This window comes from Giraffa tippelskirchi, chromosome 7 (assembly GCF_054371585.1).
Source record: "Giraffa tippelskirchi isolate mGirTip1 chromosome 7, T2T-mGirTip1v1.2.pri, whole genome shotgun sequence".
Classification (NCBI taxonomy): Eukaryota; Metazoa; Chordata; class Mammalia; order Artiodactyla; family Giraffidae; genus Giraffa; species Giraffa tippelskirchi.
Window position 1 is genome coordinate 57,065,453 of NC_137281.1, and position 21,568 is coordinate 57,087,020.

Consider the following 21,568-nt stretch of genomic DNA (forward strand, 5'->3'; position numbering starts at 1 on the left):
TCCTTTCCTAAAAATGACTGCATTCAATCCCCTCCTAGCTGAATTGCTGATAACCTCAGATCTATTGTTAATTTTGCATGAGCCTTTTTTTTTTAATCACATAGTACTTTTATTTTATTTATTTTTTAAAGTCTTGGATACTTAATCTTTTGCAGTAGGCAGGTATTTCATTTTTGCCCCTAGGCAAAGACACAAAATTCCAAAGCTGCTGCTGAAGATCTCAGCCCTTCTAGCCCTTATATGGGATTCCCAGGTGGCTCAGTGGTAAAGAATCTGCCTGCCAATGCAAGAGACCTGGCTTCAATCCCTGGGTTGGGAAGATCCTCCTGGAGGAGGACATGGCAACCCACGCCAGTGTTCTTGCCTGGAAAATCACATGGGTAGAAGAGCCTGGTGGGCTACAGTCCACAGGGTCACAAAGAATCAGACGTGAGTTAGCGACTAAACAAGAACAAATAACAAAGCCCTTAAGTAGTTGTGAGCTAAGTACTACAGTGCTGACTACTGAATTCTTTAAAATGGCACCTTTGTTGGCAGATTGAAAATCCACACTAGTCTTCACCTGATTCTTTGCTAAGTTCATAAAGGTGTTTATATTAAAAAAAAAAAATCTTTTGCATGAGTTTTTATAGGTTTTCTCTTTTTTTGCATGTAATTCTGCAAAGGTCCCTTCCTCCTTCCTCTCACCCCGCATCCTTCTTCCCTAATACAAATTCTTTAAGGCATCTATTATTGCTATGCCCAATTTGCAGGGGGTAAAAGCAACTTGTCTAAAGTCACACAGCTTGTTAGAGATGGTGCCTGCATCTGAAGGCCTGTAGCCTGGTAACAGAGATGACTTTTCCTGCTGTAATCCACAGCCTGCCCCCTCTTCTTCCTTTTGTGTGCTACAGCTCTGGTACTTTGAACTGGACCTGATTTGACACTCCAGCTATTCAAGTCACTCTTGGCCCAGACTAGAGAAATAGTACCATGGTTTTCAGAAAGCCATCCTGGGCATGTGTACAGAAACTGAGGCCACCGTGGGCTGATGGCATTTGCCTCAGTTGTCCCAGATTATCAGAGCCAATCTTATTTATTCTGTTTTCAATCCAGAGCCCGGGGAAGGTGAGTTTCAATGGAGGAGAGGAGGGGAGAGGATGATTCACAGGGACTTTGCCTGGAGTGGAGGCAGGATACAGCCATGTTCCATGGTGTGGTCCAATGTGGAAAGCTGTATAGATTTCCACAGGGCAAAAGACTCCAGTGCAAAAAAGCCCTATGTGATGTTCTAAGCAGAGCGTAAACAGAAGTAAATAGAAGGAATATGTTTTATGAAAATACATACATACCTGTTATAATCATACAAATTACAGTTCCTTATTTTTGAAAACGTCTTTTTAAAAACTTGTGCCATAGTCAAGTGTATACGTTATGCAGTTCAAACAAATTAAACACTCGAAGGCTAAGAATTTAAAAGTACAAACAAAACATTTAGAGGAATCATATGGAAATTCAATGTGTGCTCATGTATCCAAAGTGCTTGATTTTATGGAAAAAAAAAAGAGAGAGATAGAAGAGACCAATTTCTTTCCAATTTAGTTTTTGTATTTATCTGTCATCTTTGACATGCAAATTTTTAAAGAAAGCATAAATAGCACTGTAAGCTTAATTAATTAGTTTATTTATTCTAATCTAAGGATCAAAAATCTATATGTCCAAGCGACATATTGGGAAAAATTTTTTTTTACCTTTGAATTCCAGAGTGTAAAAATGGAACTGCCATTACCATAATAGCTTTGTAGCTCTTAGGACAATTTTCTGCAACTTTTCTACAACCTTGCTAAAATAAATATAAGCTTTTTTCCTCTGAAACTTATATTCCCCACCCACCCCCAGCTCATGATGACTCTGACATATTGTAATAAAGCCATTGCTCCCCAAGGATCTCTTTTCACTGCTCCAGCAATTTCTCTCTTCTCTCTCTCTTATTGAAAAAGAACCCTGTTATTAAGTACTTAAAATGTTCAAGGCTCCAAAAGGAAGACAATCTTTCAGTATGAGAGATTAATAATAACAATAAGAAGCACAGAAGGGAAGATAGGAGTTCAAAGCCAAATAAAATTTTCATTTGCAGAATACAAATCAAATATGATTTCTTTTGAACTGCATCTCTCTGATTTATAGACACCACTCTGCAGAATATTTCCTAGCATTTTTGCTTCGTGTCTTCTTCCTTTCATCCTCATGGCTACTTCTGGACAAATGCCCTAACACTTTCCGAAAACATGGCTCTTCTAAATCAACCAAAGGATTATTCTTTATGAGCATTTCTGAAAGGAGTAAGATGCAGATAATAATATAAAGAGAAAATCTGAGACAATGCCAGCTCAGAAGCAGGACTCTTAACAGCAGTTGGGAATATGGATGGATAAAGCTGTGTGGTTCAAGTACTGGTTCTTATGACTAAGAGCTCTTCTTTTACATACTTAATACAAAATATCAGATGGATACCCTCATCTCAGCGGGCTTATCCAATGGCTCAGCGGGTAAAGAATCTTCCTGCAATGCAGGAGACAAAGGAGATATGAGTTCCATCCCTGGGTGGGGAAGATTCCTTGGAGGAAGAAATAGCAACCCATTCCAGTATGCTTGCCTGGAAAATTCCATGGACAGAGGAGTCTGGAGAGCTACAGTCCATAGGGTCACACAGAGTCGGACACGACTGAGCGACTAAGCATGCATGCACAAGCACGCACACACCCTCATTCCAGTAAACATATAGGACCTCTGCACTGTAAACCAGTAGAAACATCACCGGATTACTGTAGTTTGGATCTGAAGTAAGTAATCACAAAAGTGTCTCCTTTTACCATTATGCTTTTGTTAACATCTATTCTAAACCACATTAGCAAAACAGTATGGTGGTCCTGTCTCCAATCACATTTACTCTCTCCTCGGAATATCTCCTATATCCTAGGAATTCAGTAGGTACAGTATGCATTTTAGCCGGTAGCATTTGGGAATTTCTGTCATGTGTAAAATCTGGAAGAAAGGAAAATATATAAGTAGAGTGAAAGAAAATGAAAAATATATGAATGAGTTTGAAATTTAGCTGATTACGGTTATAAAAACTATGCAAAGTTCTCCAGAAAGGCTTCCTGGAAATAGCACAATGGCAGATGCCGTTGGAAAAAAGACTCTAGAGATGAGTTAGGCACGACAGGAAAAGGGATGAGGCAGGCTGGACTACAGTAAGTGCCTGGAGGGCCCTAAGTTGGAAGGGATGAAGCAGGCCTCGCAGAAATGAAGAGCATGGCCCAGAAGAGAAGTCTGAAAACACAAGAAACCTTGGGGAATGTCCTGAGAGCGGCAGTTAAGTGTCTGAGATTGAAGCTGCGGTACATGAAGAGGCTGCCAGTGAGACGTGCCAGATCCCGGATGGGATGTGGCCACCCGGCCTGCCAGGCAAGAGGAAACATTTCAGTAAAGGAGCAGCGTGCTGTGTTTGTACAACAAATGTGTGCAACAGCCCCGTCCTAGAGGCAACAACAACGTGCATCAATCCCTTCTACTTGATCCTCTGCAGAGGAGTCCTGGACTCAGCTACAGAATGTCTGATGAGAAACACAGCAATGCTATCTCTCCCACATAGAAGGCAAAACTAAACTCTGTCTTCAGTATGTACTGTGATAAACAACAAGAGACTGAATTCATAATTAATGTTTTTCTCCTGCCTTACAGTAGATTATGTGTAAAAAGTGACACTAAACTAATGATTTCATCTACACCATGAATTCCGGTTGAAATACTGTTCTTCCCGAGCTTTGCATATTCACCAGTATTGACAGGAGGAAAGAGAGCTAAATTAACATGAACTTAGGTGGGAACTTGGGAGAAGGACATGGCAACCCACTCCAGTATGCTTGTCTGGGAAATCTCAAAGACAGAGGAGTCTGCCATGGGGTGGCAAAAGAGTCAGACACGACTCAGGCACTAAACAACCCCAACAAGTGGGAACTTACTGTCTTACGTCTCAATTCCTTCAATATCAAAGTATTATTGATCAACTTTCTTTATGGGTTGACAGAGAAGCATGCAATTTTATTACTGAAAGGAATGAGTGATTAAATTACTCAGTAAGTACCTGAATTCTCCCTCATTCTGTAGGAAAAAGTTTATAGAGGTGAGACTTCCTTAGGAACATGGCTTCTTAGGGCTGTGCTTGTTTCCCTTAGAACCATGTATCACTGTTCCCAGCTCTATTCGGAGACACAGGAAGGCTGAGTGATGGAGACTGACAGTCCCAGGTCCTGTGTGAGCAAGCTTCCTGCTGGGCAGAGAGCTTGACAGATGAGAGGAAGGGGGAGCCTGAATATTCCTCCCCACTCTTGCTTTGCCTCAGGCAGCTTCTCAGTAGTGGCTGAGCCTCTTATGAGGCTCCTGCTCCCCACGAACAAGGCTTGCTTCCAGAATCTTCCATTGGGCAGTCCCCGCCACAGTTCTAGCACTAACTCAACAATGTCAGCTATAAGCTCTAGAAACACCACCTTCTCATTATCCTTCCACTCTTGAGGAGTTACAGTGTCTGCTCGCTGCTGCTAGGCTCTGAGGGGCACACCACCTCACATCTGATTTGCTTTGATCAGCTTTTCCATTACCTGTAACCAATTTCCTAGAATGACTTTGCAGTTTCAGATGCCTGGAGTAATTTCTGATTTTCTGACTGAGTACTGACTCACAAACCAATTTAGTATGAGAACTGTGATGTTTTTCTATTTTATGATCAAAGATTAGATGACATGCTGCACATATAAATGCCATCCAACCATTGTAAAATAAATATATATTTAAACTACTAAAATAAATATTAAAAATAATATATGATGCTCCATATTGATAACTCCCATAGGCTTGGTACTATCAATAATTGTTACAAGATAATTTCATACAACAAGTGGGAAATAGCCATTATCTCTTTGTTTGTTTCTTTTTTTAAATCAATAATTGGATTGTTTCCTATCCACTCCTCTCTGTTGTCCTTCATTGCTTTCACTCTCAGGTTATCCCTTTTGAAACCTCATATAAATCTAATCTTTACCTGTGCTTTAATAAATAAACATATATTCCATCCATTGTCCCCATCTCTTTCTCCTCAATCCTTAAGATTTATTCTTCAGTATCAAATAACACTTCAATTGAAAATTTTCCATTGATTTTGGAATTTACTGCAGCAATGGCCAGTGTATTTTTACATCATCTGTTTCTGATGGCCTTACAGTACCCGCTGTGCAGAAGTACTATTAATAAAATCTGCCTAAGTAAGTGACCTGCTGCTGGTGTATTGTTTTCTATTTCAAACAGATATGTCTTCACATTTAATCATCTTCCTTTATGTTCTTTAGTAATATTCTAAATATTATTTTCATAAATCTCAAAATTTCTTTTGACTTTTCCCCTTGATATTTATCATTTGGGAGTTCTATTATAAGTGGAGTATATGTATTCCTTTTATGTTGTCTACCTAGTTATTTATATGTAGGAAGATAAATTACAGGTTTTAAAAATTAATTTTATTGCTAGGCATAGAATTTGTTGAATTATCTTTTAAAAAAACAATAAGATGTTCTCTTAGATTTTTAAGGAATATATTGTATCAATGCCAAATCTTTCCTCCCTTCTAGCTTTGTATATTTTTCTAGCCTCTTCTCTGATTATGTGTGGTAAGTTTGAAAATAAAAAATGTAAAATAGGAAAGACAGGTTCATGCATTAGTTTTTTAGAAGACCTAACTAACTGAATCTTAAAGAGCAATAAAGAAACATTTCAGAAGGACAGAATCGCTTCCCAGAGAGAAGATGTACCTCCTGGGACTGGGGAATGAAGAGTCAGAAGCAGACATCTGCAACACTGCATCATAGCAAGGAAAACGGGGGAAAAGAAGGTGGTGTTTCGTCACTGAACTGTCACATGGTAGAATGTGAGACACGAGTTGTAAAGTGTTTTTAAAACATGCCATCCTCTGGTTGATACTTTGAGAATAAACTGGATGTGAGTGTGCATTCTGAAGGGGGCATTAAATCAAATCTGCTGACCCTAATCGCTCTCTTCAAATTATTTCTATTTTGCTTGCTTAGGGACAGGTCAATTGGAAGAAATGTGAAGCAACATTGCCATTTATCTTATTCAATGCATACGTGTTCCCACAGTTTATAGTGGTTCATATATATTTTTGATCTTTACATATTCATGTAAAATTCCAATATACGTGAGCCCAGGAAGTTTGAGAAGGGACTGACATAACGTGTTATGGAATGGGCACAGATTCGACAAGGTGAAATAAACCATGCTGCTTGATTGAGCAGGTGCCTAGCAGACTAATTGTTCTGATTCATGACCAACGTCACATTAAAAACCCCAATGCAGCCATCTCCAACCAGGCACTCTTAGGTTAATCATTTCCAAAAGGGTAGAGAACCCAGTTAATTAGAAATATAAACAGGTGATTCCCTGAGAATACAGACTAATAATACAGACTTTCAATAAAAACATCTTTCTGGCACTTAAGCAGAGGCTGTGTTGAAAGGCAGAAGCAGCTTAAAGCATTCTCCAGGCATTTGCCCAAGTTCTGAGCCAAGGATTGCAAGGCATTAAACTTGATGATTTGACATGTTGACACACAGGGCATCAGTGTTGTTACACTTTATATCACCTCACATGACTTCTGCGGGCTTAGAATACTAGAATAACATAGGAGAAAGGTCAACATAGGGAAAGGTCTAGGAAAGGTGCACCTCACAAAGTGGGGAGTCCACCAGACTTACCCCACACCTCTCACTTGAATTTCTGCCTCACTGGGTTTTCTAGTAAATGACCCCAGTCACTTATTTATTAGACTGGAGATAAATACATGATAAAATCTCTGCAGGTGGTATTTCTGCCTTTTTGGGCTTATAGAGTTGACAACTCAATCATTCACAGTGATAATAATGCCATGACTATATGGTGACAGGTGATACTTTTGTCTAATTGACTGTACATGTCATGGGGGGCTCCGTGTCTTTCACTAGCCAAAGCCAAACCACAACACTCAACACTTTTAATTTAAAAAGTTATATTAACTTTAGAAATATGTTAATATGAAATTATGGTTTTTTGTTTGAAAAATCAGATACAATTGAAATCAATAAACAGTAAACTATTGCTCATAATACACTCCAACGCCATGGACTGTAGCCTACCAGGCTCCTCTGTCCATGGAACTCTCTGGCCAAGAATACTGGAGTGGGTTGCCATTCTTTTCCTCCAGGGGATCTTCCCGACCCAGGTAGCAAATCCAAGTCTCCTACACTGCAGGCAAATCCTTTACTGTCTGAGGCACCAGGGAAGCCTCATTGTGCCTAATAATCATATTTACTTAAATAATTCATAAAATTAGTACCATCCTGTTCCTTGCCCTTATAGTTTGCAATGTAAAAGAGAGAATTTGTATAATTCAGTGGTAAAGTTCTTGCACATGTTGATCTGCTTAAAATAATTTCTAAGATGTTAGTTTTATGAAATTCCAGAAATTGTTCTTAGAGGAGCGAAAATTATACTTCACACTTCCTTTTCCAATCATTTACAATAAACTGGCTGAAAAGTCTTTTGACCATGGATGTTGAGAAATTTTATTTTGTCTTCAATTTGAGAGGAACAATTTCAGCAGTTTGCATTTTCTATTTTTTGCAAAATATTTATATGCCATCTAGGAGAGCACTTTGTATAAATTACATTTGTGGGCACTGGACTATAAATTTTATCCAAAAATTAATTTTTAAAAAATATGTCTCTCTCAAATTTACAGTTCTATCAAGTATATGCATGGCCATAAAGATAACAAATAAAGTATTTTGCCTTTCTTTTTGTAAAGATTATTTGGAAGAAGCAGCAGGGCATTTGATGAATTCTTTCAGGTGTACAGAAGTCATTGCTCTCTATAGTACTTGAAGAGAATACAGTGAAGGAGAATGAGGAATCCCCATGGCAGCATTTCCATCCATGTTTTTACTTTTATATGTTTCTAAACTTGTAACAACTGCGTTTTCTTCCTCTTTCCATCACATACTCGTATAATGCTTTATGGGTTCCCTAACTCTCTTTCACAGATTTGCTTGTATCATCTGGCGCAGACTGTGAAGCGCTTAAAAAAATTGTCATGTTTTGTATAATTTGGATCCATTACCCATAATGGGCAAAAAAAAAAAAAAGGATATACAGATGTGCAAAATGTGACAAAGAGTTAAATTCCTTACTATGAACATCAATTAAAAATTTGTTTTTGGCTAAACAAGAAATCGCACATTAAAGTGTTCTATGCACTTTATACCATTTTAAACAACCTGGAGCCGCGGCACAATTCACCATGTTTCGTTTTGCCTGCATTGCTATTGTAGAATCACAGAGTGGGGCTTCCCTCAGGGAGGGACCTGAGTAATTACGGGGTAAAAACAGAACTATGAGCCTACCTGGGATGGACAGACAGCATGAGTGTGTGTGTGCGTGTTTACACATATATTAACAATGTTTGACCATTTGAAGCTGTTTTACCTACACCATAACCTTATCCATTTTATGTGTGGTCATGGCACTAGCTGGAAGTCTCAGTTTTGATCTTGACATTCAGTTATCTGTCTGCTTTCTTTACCATGTCCAAAATTAGAGTCCAGTCCTTCCCAAATTTGTTAGTCCATTCTGACCGTAGTCAGAGTCTAAAAACGATATTACTGAGCCAGGTAACTGTGATAGATACCATCTGTCTTTACACTGATTGGTTTGGATTAGTTAAGGATATCATTCATGTCACTAATGTACCCTGAGCATCTCGCTTTTTACAAAGTAAGTGAAAAAGACAAACAGTACTGTCCAGGTTTGGCTTTCCTCAAGCTTGACCCATGAAAAACAATTAATTTTCAAGGTTAATCTTTCTCTTTAAAAAATGTCAAAAACGTACATCTTACTTAATACAGCTAAATATTAGCCACTACTTATCTAGTTTAAAATCCAAAGCTTATTTAGAAGAAAAGAGTAAAAGATAATCCAAACACCTAGTTTAAAAAATACCTCATTAAGCTTTCATAGCTATTGGTTCATAATTACTGTTTATTTTATCCCCAGTTTGAATGGTTTTCATGGGATTAATTCAACCATAATGTCCAATTTTTTCTCGCTCTTATACATAACTTCAACTTGCTTTGGATTTTAAGGCAGGTTTTCTGAAAATGCTTACAGAAAACTTCTTCCAGCCTAACTGTCGTTCTCTCTAGAGAAAGGGCAGGGCTACATTTTCTCAATTCAACTTACATCAATAAACATGCACTGAATGGCCACCAAGTGCTTCAGAGATACAAAGGTGAATAAATCACAGTCCCTTTCTTCAATGAGTTTATAATGTATCACGGAGTTCTAGGAAGTTTCAAAAGAGAGGCCATTGACTGATCAAAGAAAATTATCATTATGTGCCCAAACAGGCCTCCAAATTATCTGTGTGCTAAGAATGACGCTTCATTAAGTTACTCATTTTCTCTGGTTCCAGCAGCTCAGTCAGAGGAAAATTAAAAAAAAAAAAAAAAAGTTCTTTGATTGCAGTATGTTGTCCCTGGCCAACATAAAATCCAAACCAATACTTTTCTACACTAAAAGAGAAGTCTTTTCTTCACCAGCAAGCAAACTTTCTTTAGATTCCTTCTCCCACGGGGTGTTCATGTATACTTGGTCAACTACAAATACTACTCGCTTTATTACAAACTGCCTCCTGGTCAGTCTCCCTTATAGTAGCTGTGCCCTGTCCACAAAACACAGCATTTTAATACTTGAAAAGACTACAGAAAGGTTTATATATAAATGTCATATGTGTGTTTAAGATATATATAAATATTCTAAATATTATATATAAAAACCTCTATATACTAGAGAGACACATTAATTCATATTTCTCAGAGTCATCAGAACAACAAAAAAAATTCTTTTCACCAACCTTAAATAAAGGCAATGCAAAACTACTGTGTTACTGAACAAAAAATGTTTTATACAGGCTTGGTTTCTTTCTTTAATCTTCACACTATTTAGTGCACTAATGAGATTTTTTTTCTTCAATTTATGAGGACTCTGTGAAATAAGTTTACTTTTAATATTTTCTCAAATTAAACCATAAAATGTATTGGAAAATGAATACATTGGAAAATGTTTTCTAAGTCCAAAGATTCTGTTTCTAAACAAAGTTTCAGAGATTCATAAACTGCATGTGGGAATGACCGCACGTCTTCCTCTGAGAGGCCACGTAATGAAGATACATGTTAAAGAAACATACCCAGATACTGTCCTCCTGGCGATACTGTTTCCAGTTCCTGCCACTGTCGCTGAACATCAGGAGGTAGCTGGTCACCCAGTTGGAGCTCCCATATCCCCCTTGGGTGGCCACGGCAGTGATCTCCATTCTCTCTCCAAGGTCAATCTGCAACCACTGGTATTTATTTGACACAAGTGGAGACCAGCCACCAGCTCCTTTTGTGAAAAGTGAAAAAGGAGAAATGAGCAAAGAACTCATTAAACATCTGTTAATGAACTAGCAATGCCAGTAAGACTATTCCTCTATGAAACTTCAGAAAGTCAAATTTCCAAAGTACGAAACTTTCCCTAATGGTAAAAAAAATACAGAGAAACAAGAATGCAATGTAAATGGATGATGCCTATATTAATTATGTTGATTTCTAGGTGTTACAACCATCTGACAATGTGAAAGCTAATTCAGTGAGGTTAAACTCATTGTATGCTTAAAGTCCTTAATTCGAGAAGCAGACAACCATGTCACAGAGAAGGCAATGGCACCCCACTCTAGTACTCTTGCCTGGAAAATCCCATGGCCAGAGGAGCCTGGTAGGCTGCAGTCCATGGGGTCGCTAAGAGTCGCACACGACTGAGCGACTTCACTTTCACTTTTCACTTTCATGCACTGGAGAAGGAAATGGCAACCCACTGCAGTGTTTTTGCCTGGAGAATCCCAGGGACGGCGGAGTCTGGTGGACTGCCGTCTATGGGATCGCACAGAGTCGGACACGACTGAAGCAACTTAGCAGCGGCAGCAGCAGCACATACCATTGTGAGACCTAAAGGGAGACATCTGTGTGAACAACCTGCTTTAATAAGATTTAAAAACCTTTTGGGTGGCAAACAACACAGTGACACTCCGAGCGAGGAAGAGCAGAACTCTGTGTTACTTACAGCTTCAAAGAAGAGAAGATTGCCAGGCAGAACCATGGAGGGAAAGGTGTCCCCAGAAAGGATGACTAATTGAAGCTGAAGGCGGCAGCTTGTGTATGGCGAGCAGGGAGGAGTTAGCTAGGTTTTGTGGACTGGCTAATTTGAAGGGGCGCCAGGCGGCAGGGGCTGTGTCCAGGTGTCTGCACCTGGCTCCAGCATGATCAGTTTAGATGTGTAGTGGCCACAGAGGGTGTGAGGGAAGGGGTTGGGTTTGGACATAACCAGCTGCTCAAGAAGGGGAACTAACCTGTCTCTAGTCGGGGCAATGGCAACACACTCCAGTGCTCTTGCCTGGAGAATCCCATGGACGGAGGGGCCTGGTAGGCTGCAGTCCATGGGATCACTAAGAATCGGACACGACTGAGCGTCCTTGCTTTCACTTTTCACTTTCCTGCATTGGAGAAGGAAATGGCAACCCACTCCAGTGTTCTTGCCTGGGGAATCCCAGGGACCAGGGAGCCTGGAGGTCTGCCATCTATGGGGTCGTACAGAGTTCGACACTACTGAAACGACTTAGCAGCAGCAGCAGCAGCAGTCAGGGCCTCAAAATGAGTCAAGACAACATTTTTTAAAAGAATTCTATTCCTATAATGTCCTCTCTTGACAGCATCACACTAAGTCCTGCTTGTATCCAGGTATGTGTCCTGAGATTACTTACTACATAGTCTTTAGAACTAGATGCTTTTTTTTTTTCAAATTCCCTTCTGTCTTGGAGGGAATCATTGTTCGAAAGTGTCTTCTACTCTGTACATCGAAAGTACAATGCTCTCTTTAGGGACCTAAAATATTTAGAGATTGTGCAATTTTTACTGGTGTGTTTTTACTTTTCTCTGTATTTGCCCTTGGAGAATGTGTGGTTTGGGCTGCTAATCTGGATGAGTAGAGTTCTTTGGGGCACTGTCTACCATGTTTAGGTGACGGGGAAAAACTCTTACGTTTTAAGTAAGAAGGCTTGCTGGGTAGACAAGGGACCTTGCTGTATTCTGCTTGCGTTGGTGTCATTGATCTAGCACAGCTTTGCTGTCCACAAAGGGCATCTCTCATGCAGTCTGTTATCTATGTGGAAGAGAATTTACTTCTGAATGCTCTGAAGAACACCTTAAATAGCACCTGACCAAAAATAGCTCGGTGAGCTCTCGAACCCTGACTGCAAACTGCTCTCATAGCATTATTTTAAAATCTAAGCCAACTCCTTCACCATATTTCATTTCTCAGGATGTAATGAAACTCCATCCAACTTTTCCACTTATTTTACCGTGGTATTACTTAGTATTTACACGGCGAGTACTTTGTGTTGGGCACGCTGTGAACGCACTGTTACTTAATTCTCCAAGCAATGTGCTGAGACACAGAGGGTTTGAATACCTTGCACCAGTCTGCAGAGCAGCAAGAGGCACCGTGCTCCGAACTAGGACACGGTAGTGCACCCGCTTATTGTTATGACACGTAAGTGGATGTGTCATAATGGATGTAGAAAGGACAGCAGCAACCAGGGTTGGGGAATTTCAGGATTTGGCTACCTGGCAGTAGGGTCATCTTCCCTCTCTAGAGTTAACAACAGACCATGTCTTTGAAGTATGGGTACATGACGGGAGGGGTGAATGGGTAAAAACTTCCCTCCAGTGTCCAATCTAATTTTTACTGTTCTGCCTCAGGTCTATCAAAAGTCTTCAAGTTGAAAGTTTCTGGGGTCCGATGTTCACCAGGGTGCTTGGTTAATACCAGTGGCATAGTTGCAGATATGTTGCAACTCTCTCGGCATTTTTTAATCTTCTTTCTTTACATAGAAAAGTTGGAAAAGAATGGACAAAGTGCCTCCAGCCAGCCATCATCTTTCCCTGGAGTGTCTATGTTTGGAATCTTACCTACATTACCTTACACCTTTGAGAAAAATACTGAGTTATTTTGTTTCTTGCTCTTTCTAGTTAATTTTAATGGTCTAAAGTCAGTCATGAAGGCATATTTTTAATACAGAGTTACATAATATTTCTGTGGCACTTTTGACATTCCTTTATAGACCACTATTTAAAACACAAACATGTGAGAGAAGCACAGTGAGGGGGGAAAAAAAGAATCAGCGTGATTCCAGTGAGTGAAAATTGGATCATCAATTCTCATCAGGAGCATGAGGCATCTCTCACTGACCGCTCCCTCTTCCCAGCATCACTCACCGTTACAGCTGCACCAACCGACTTGAAACATTTGCAGTTAATTGACCTTGAACATTTCAATTTCTTACCTGTGGCGAAAAGGTACTACTGATATGCTAATCAAGCGATGTCATTAATGAGGTACACCAATAAGGTAATGGGAATTTAGATGCTCCCAGGCTTTACCAAGTAATGCCAGCAGGATAATTCAGCCATAGGGAATTCTGAGCTTGCTACAGGGTTTTAAACTATGCAGCGCTGAAGACATACATGGTGTAAGTGTGTGATGGAGTTTTGAAGGTTCTAATTTTAAAACAAATGCTGAATAGTAGTATGGAAAATGTAAGTACACAGACACAGGTATAGAGACATGGGTATAGAACTCAGCATCCTTCAGTGAGTCAGCCTATGATGACATGTAGGGACAACAGTGACATGAAATGAAAATGCAACTGCAGCTGAGGTTAAGCCACCCCAGGCGTAGGTCTCCCACATTGCCAGGTGGATTCTTTGCCCCTGAGCACCAAGCATTCCATGGTTACCGACACTTGATCGACAAGACAGAGTCTTGTCCCTCCATTCCTTCCTTCCCCACATCGCAGCCTCCTCCCTCATTCCATCCTCCTTTTTCTCCTGCCTTGGCCTCATTACTGAGACTTGGCATAGAAAATTGTCATAAATTTATTCAAACAGAAACATTTCTTGCATCTTCGTATCACTGCCTGAAACTTCACACTTAAAACCCTTCCCCTCATTGATGAGACTTTTACATTAAAGTACTGTAGTCTGCTATGAGATTTAAATTTAAAAAGCACAAGGGCCTGTTGATTTCTCTCACACACAGCAAGCATGTGAGTATATCATAGCTGTTACTTTTTGAACTATAAAACAATTATTACTGCTATCAACTCCAAAGAGTTACCATCACAGTCAAGTTGAGCTTTGAAAAAATTTAGTTACTGAATGACCACAAAATACAGCATCTCTTGTGTCTACTGTCTACTGCTTTTAAACATCAGGTTCCTAAAGAACTGGGTTCTATAATATATGTTGCTATGAACTGTCAAGAAAGAAAAGCAAACTAAAAATTATCCAGTGCCTACTGTATGCTAAGTCACTAGAAATTTTATGTACAATATTAAACTTAATTATTAAAATTATCTAGTGAGATGAAATGTTTTAACATCTCTTCAAATGAAACTTTACTTAAAAAAGAGATTTACAGAAGCTAAGTAAAATAACCCAAATTTTTAGTATAGATGAAAATTATTTTTAAAATGATTTTAATCTGTTAGGATCTCATTTTTAAAATCTCCTCCTTTTTCATTCTTTAACCTTGAAATAATTATACAACTATCGTTGCCCAAGACTGGTATATTCTATCCCAAGAATATATTCAAATAGTATATTCAGTGTTATTTAAATATAAATAACTAGCTGGCTGAATTATGTTTAAAACCCTCATATCCCGTCTACTAGGTAGCATCTATATTTACTTCAGGACTTGGAGGAACATCTTACAATTTCATAGAAGTGAAAGAAAAATTGAAGATAAAGTACTCTTGGTTGGAGCCTTAAAATATAGAAAAGAATCACATCTATCCCCTACTAATATTAAAAATGGCATGACTGCCACTGCTGATGGTCATCAGTGAAGGTGACATGTCACAGAGCTTGTCAACTTTGTAAAGGTTGGAACACATGAAAGGGCAAGCCATATTTCCCGAGATTTAAAGCATAGAAGGACACAGGTGCTCAAGGACACAAGACACAAGTGAACACGGTCCCATAACAACCCTAGCCACCATTAGGACATCTACATTTCTACAAAGTAACTGGTTTAATTAAAATTGTCATAGGAGAAATTTCCCTCTTAAGATTATTTTTTTTCACACGTGATTTCATCTAGATTTCCCCACAAGTGTAAACTGGCCTGGATCATTTTGATCTTGACAGTGAATTGCAATAAGGTAAAAGGATCAGAAAGAAAACTGTGCCAATATTTGTCTGGCTCCCTTAAATGGTCTGCAGTGTCCTGGGGCCACCATTGAGAACCTTATCAAGCTCTGTATTTCTACCAGTGTTGTTCTTTTTGCTGGAAGAAGCACAACTCTATCGATGCTCCGTGCCTGGCTTGTCTTGCCACACATACACTCCTGAATCATGGCCCGGCTGCCCCTGCCCACAGAGATTGTCACCGCATGGGCAGGTCAGCTGAGCCTAGCCAAGCCAGCAGGGGAATTCCTGGATTTTACTGAGACTATTAGAGAACGACCCTCTTTTCTGCTGCGAAAGCTGAAAGGATGGGAACTAGGCATCGAGTTGTAGGAGCAATGGTCGTGGAAAACCTGGGTGAAGCAGCAAAGACCCAAGCAGACTTGAGAGACGAAGCAAAATGCAGTTCTGATGGCACAGTCAGCATCCCTGAGTCCCGCTGGGTCCGCAGGGCAGCCCCCCATTTTCCAGGTGCTGTTGTTGTTCAGTCGCTCAGTCGTGTACAACTCTTTGCGACCCCATGGACTGCAGCATGCCAGGCTTCCCTGTCCTTCACCATCTCCTGGAGTTTGCTCAAACTTATGTCCATTGAGTCAGTGATGCAATCCAACCATCTTATCCTCTGCCACCCGTTTCTTTTGCGTTCAATCTTTCCCAGCATCAGGGTCTTTTCCAATGAGTTGGCTCTTTGCATCAGGTGGCCAAAGTATTGGAGAAGCTTAAGCTTCAGGATCAGTCCTTCCAGTGAATATTCAGGTGGATTTCCTTTAGGATGGACCAGTTTTATCTCCTTGCACATGAGCCATTGGGAACCCCCTTCCACTTGTGCTGAATCCACTCAGGCCACTGCACCAGCAATTCTTCACTCTTGTCGTCATTATCTTTTTCTCCTTAATGGATCCTACTAATATACATGCATGCTATTATTTTCCCCATTTTAAAACGAAAAAAAAAACTTCTCTTGACTCCATTCTACTTTTTCTATTAAGATAATACGCTAATTCAAGTACAATGTCCATACGCACTCTTTACAATGTTTCTCATCTCATTCCCTCTTAGGCCAGTTTCAATTAGACTTTCAGTCCACGTCACTTAACTCAAGCTGCTCTTGTCAAGGTTACCAAAGAATTCTGTACTGCTAAATCAAATGGTCAGATTTCAGTCTGGCTACCACTTGGCCTGTCAGCAACATCTGAAACGTTCGACTACTCCCAATGCCCTGATATTCTTTGTTCACTTAATTTCCACAAAAGCTTATTCTCTTAATCCTCTTCTTAGTTTGTTTATTTTTCAAAGTTTTTAGCTGCATCATGTGGCATGTGGGATCTTACATCCCCAACCAGGAATCAAACCCATGGCCTCTGCAGTGGAAGCGCAGAGTCTTAACCACTGGACCCTCAGGGAAGTCCCTCTTCTTAGTTTATTTGTTGCCCCATCTCCATTTCCAGTGATGGTTTTTCCTTTTATCTCTTCCCTTTTAGGGCTGAGATGCTTCAGGGCTCAGTCCTTCACCCTGCATCTTTTCCATCTTCATCCACCCCTGGGTGGCCCCTCTCGGCCTCGAGGACTTAAAAATATCATGTGCCAGTAATTCCCTAGTTTATATCGCTACCACCAAACTCTTCTCTGATATTAGACTCACTACTTGATATCTTTAACATTTCCCAAACCAAACTCCTTTTCTCCCCCCAAACCCTACTCTATTCACATGCTTCCCCAAACTAGTTTATGACAATTCCATTCTTAACGATTTTCAGAGCCAAAAAATATATAGAGTTGTGTTCAACTCCTTTCTTTCTTTCTCACCATACTATCAAATCAACAAAAATACTGCTGGTATTACTCAATTCTGCAGAATCAGAGGACTTCTCCATCTTCACTGATGCTCCTTTCTAATCCAGCCTGGATTCTCACCATAGCAAGCTAACAAGTCTCCCTGCTTCTCCCTTTGCTCACCAAGACTCCATTCTCTATACAACAGGTTTAAGTTATTTCTGTGCTCAAAACACTACACTAACTTCCACACACTGTGGAAGGCAAAGTCATCGCTGTACAGCCTCCAGATTCCTCATGTGACCTGCCTCCCTTGCAAGGCTCCCACCCCATGTCTGGCTTTCCAGATCAGGACCCTCCATCAACAACGACCTCCTTGAGATTCTCCAAGCAAGTGTCATCCTCCCGTCTCCCATCCTACCCTTTGATAAGCCATCCTTTCCACCAGGAGTGCTCTTCTCTGAGAAAGCCGGGGCTAACATCATTGCTACCGTCAAGTCTGCTCAGATGTGATGCTCTCATACAAGCTTGTATCTCCTGACCTTCCCCACTAAAATTCCTTCCATCCAGCAGTCCTGCTCCAAACCACTTCATGCAAATCAGTTTTCTTTTTTTTTTTGGCCAGATATTGACATATTTATACATAATTTCTTATTTACTATATTTCTTTATCATTTATCTTGCCCTATTAGAATATAAGCTCAATGAGGGCTACAGTCTTTGCCTGTTTTGTTCAAAGATAGATCCTATGTGTCTAGCACACTGCCTGACACATAGTAGGAGCTTAACTATTTAATGCATAAAGGAATGAAGTAAATCTGTAGTGAAAGTGAAAGTAGTAAGACTGTATAAATTTATATACAAAATCTGAATGTATTATACCTAGTAGCAGAAGCTAAAACTAAATAAGAGCACAAGACACTTCTCTTTGCAAAATGGCATTTTCAGTGAGGTGCTCAGAGAAAAGTTACAGCACTTGGCTGAGACACACACCCACACACACACAGGCTTGCACATACATGCACACAATGTCTACCAATCACTCCAAAGTCACCTAGTTTAATCACTTGTGGACTATTATTTCCTAGATGTATTTATTGCTCTGTTTTCAGCTTTTTTGACACAATAAAAAAAAGAGGAAGGTTTTCACTTTATTTCCCCAGGAAGGTTCTAAATTAATAATACCTTACTAAATTCTCCTAGGTTTTAGTGCTTTGCTGTTGATCAATTTTTCCTCCCAGCAAATTGGCAGGCTGACTTTTAGCCCTACTTCTTGCATTGCCAGATCAAACATTTCTGAAGTCTTTAATAATTCAGTGGATTGATCAGTAAATATTTACATCCTTTTTCTGCTCAGGCATTTTGATTGGTATATTTGATGTGCAAATTTGGGGACAGCCAAATTTCATCTTAGAAGACTCAAATAAAATTACAAAAATGCCAAATTCTGTGCTTTAATTCCACTACAGTCAGTTTTATTTCATTCAAATTAGCAGTTTTGGAAAAATTACTCTGAGCACATGATGTCTGAAAATTCAGATGGTAATCAGGACTTGCCCATGTTTTGCTTTCTAAGACCATTATAATACTTTTCTAAAAGTTTCGATTTAGATCTACTACAGTGAGGCAGGTCATTTCAGTAAATGACCTCATGTATCAGATAGAGCGTACTGACAATATCCCAGAGACTGAAAAACCATTTTTGCTTTCCTACTTTTTTTTTTATCTTCCCTGGCCAGAGAGAGATGATAAGCTGTCATGAGCCAAATGTCCTCATATCACTCCTGGGTCAAGAAACTGAAGTCATTCTCTTGTACCCAACAGACATCATTTCCACATAATGATTGGAAAAGCCAGAAATACTAGGACACAGTATAATCAAAAGAGGTAAAAAAAAAAAAAAAAAAGTGCAAAACCAGTTCCAGGAATTTGATTGATTAAATCATTTAATATTTTCCCAATTTGTGAAAATGCTACAACATTAAAACAGCATCATGGCCCCAATGAATAAGACATGTTTACCTCTAGGCTTAGGTGTTTGTTGGATTTAGTATTAAATACACATATTTTATTTAATTCCATTATTTATTCCTTTTTAAGTGTTATTTTATCATGGAAACTTTCTTTCACAGGCAACAAGAAAAATTATTAGTGATGTTTGTGGCCAAGACAGCCTTAATGTCCCCCACAGCCTGACTAAACTTTAGATAGTTTTTTTTTCCTCTGACCGAAGTACCCACCCTCCCTTTTTCTCAGAGCATTTAATTTAGGGAAGTTGCCACTATAAATTATTTCTCTGCCCCTTGAAATGGAAATCTTCATGAAGCCTCTTTACAGTTTTACAACCCAAGAATGTCTTTCTCAAGAACCTGAGTCATCCCTCTGAAATGTAATCAAGAAAGATAGACCCCTATCCCCCAGCCTCTGCAGGGAGGGCAGGAGCCTAACTTCCACAAGCACCAATTAGCAGACACAAATGCCCTAAGCACATTGACCAGGTCCCCTAATGTTCTCTAGTACTTTTCCATTAGCTCAGCTCAGTGCTTAAAAATTCCCCCATCTTGATTTCAACAGTTAACTCTCTCTCCCCTACTGCAGAAGGCTTGACCCCCACTGCTATAGACTTGAATAAAGTCTTTCTTGTCTTTTTAACTCAATCCAGTGCAATTTTCTTTGATGAGATAGTTGGGTTTTTTTTTTTATTAGAATGATGTGTTTTTCATTTTTCTACCTAAATGAGTCATGCTCCCCAGAAACCATTACACAATCAGAGTCTGAGAAGATAAAGAACAAGGCTTAGAAATGAATGGGGGTCTGACAGAGCTAACCAGAGGGATTCTCTACTGTAGTGGTGGTGGTGGTTTGTGTATATGTGTTAGACGCTCAGTAGTGTACAGCTCTTGGGACCCCATGGACTGCAGCCCACCAGACTCCTCTGCATGGGATTTCTCAGGCAAGAATACTGGAGTGGGTTGCCACACCCTCCTCCACGGGATCTTCCTGACCCAGGAATTGAACCCGCATCTCCTGCATTGCAGGCAAATTCTTTACCACTGAGCCACCAGGGATTCCCCTTCACAGGAGTGACAGTGCCAGAAGATCCCTGCACATCTACTCTACCCATTAACCAAAAGAATGTCACAGCCAGCTTCAGGGAATCTAAATAAAACAAGAGGTGCCATGGGGCCCAGGAAAGGTGATGGCCTTTGCCAAGAGAATAGTCAAAGGGCCTAACTAACTGGTCACTAAATTTGGCAGTGTACATCAACAAACATTTAGGGTTAGGACCAACCAAACCACACTTAGGGTACCACTGACCTGGGACATAAAGAGCCAGGCAATGACCTCTGGTGGACATCAACACAACAACCAACATGAGCCAGGGGAGCCCCCCACCCAACTGTGCCATGACATCATCTGAGCTTCTCTGATGCCAACCGCATTTTGGAAATGTGCAATGGGAAGTTTAGGAAAGCAGAAAGTCTCAGCATTTACCTGGAAGAGACTGACACATCCAAAGGGGGTTCCTATACTCAGCAGAGGTGGGGGTGGGGTGAGGTGACCTGGTAAAGTGGGCACCAATGGGAAACAGTCTCTGAAGTGAAGAGCAAGTGGGATCTTCCCCAGCTGAAAAGAATACTCAACTGCTAAAGTTTTGACAAAACTGAAAAATATATGGTGTTTCCATGTTATTTCTCAACTACTAACATAACCTGCAGTCTCAGAGGTTTGAAACTGTCAGATCAACCAATATTTCGAATCTAAATGATGAAAGATACTAGAGTATCTTTATATTTTGTGTGTGTGCTTAACATCCTCAAAACTGCTGATTATGAATTTTTATATAATTTATAAATTTATAGATTTTCAAAAATATATATGGATTGTCAATAACATTTGCATGTGTACATGTTATTTGCATGTGTACATGGGGAAGTCAACCAGAATTGATGTATCTATCTGATCAAAGAAAAAACACATTTTGCCATATGCATAGCATTGATACAGTCAAGTTTACACTCCAGAGCAGAATCACTCAACATTCATTGGGCATCACACTGATTGTGGTACAAATAAGAGAGAAATAAACACACACACATATACACATACCCACACACACGCAATCTACTGTCTTTAACAGGTATAGTGTTCTACAATTGCACAGTGCAGTTAGATACAAATAGGATTTCATGTCTGAAGCCAGCAGGTACAATATTCCTCTGTGCTCACATTCAATTTCAGAAATGCTTTGGATGGCAGACTCTTTTGCTATACAAATGAATTGCTTCCTCTAACATCCAAGCACCCTAGCCAGCTCCATCTGGCTCCTGGCCTATGTACAAATAGAGGAACACACAGGGTTATAGTTTTAA

The 21,568-nt window shown here is 39.8% G+C and overlaps 1 protein-coding gene across 11 annotated transcripts in view; it reads right to left on the minus strand.

Annotated features, from left to right (window-relative positions):
- The window catches only part of CNTNAP4 (contactin associated protein family member 4), a 269,244-nt gene that overhangs the window by 173,821 nt on the left and 73,855 nt on the right, over positions 1 to 21,568 (minus strand). For 8 of the 11 annotated variants that reach the window (XM_081508573.1, XM_081508575.1, XM_081508577.1 and 5 more), the window contains one exon: positions 10,328 to 10,521. In XM_081508573.1, the coding sequence (XP_081364699.1) occupies positions 10,328 to 10,521 (194 nt within the window). Of the gene's footprint in view, positions 1 to 10,327; positions 10,522 to 12,642; positions 12,703 to 21,568 lie in introns of those variants that run through there. The other 3 variants (XM_081508581.1, XM_081508580.1, XM_081508572.1) reach the window with 2 other exon arrangements.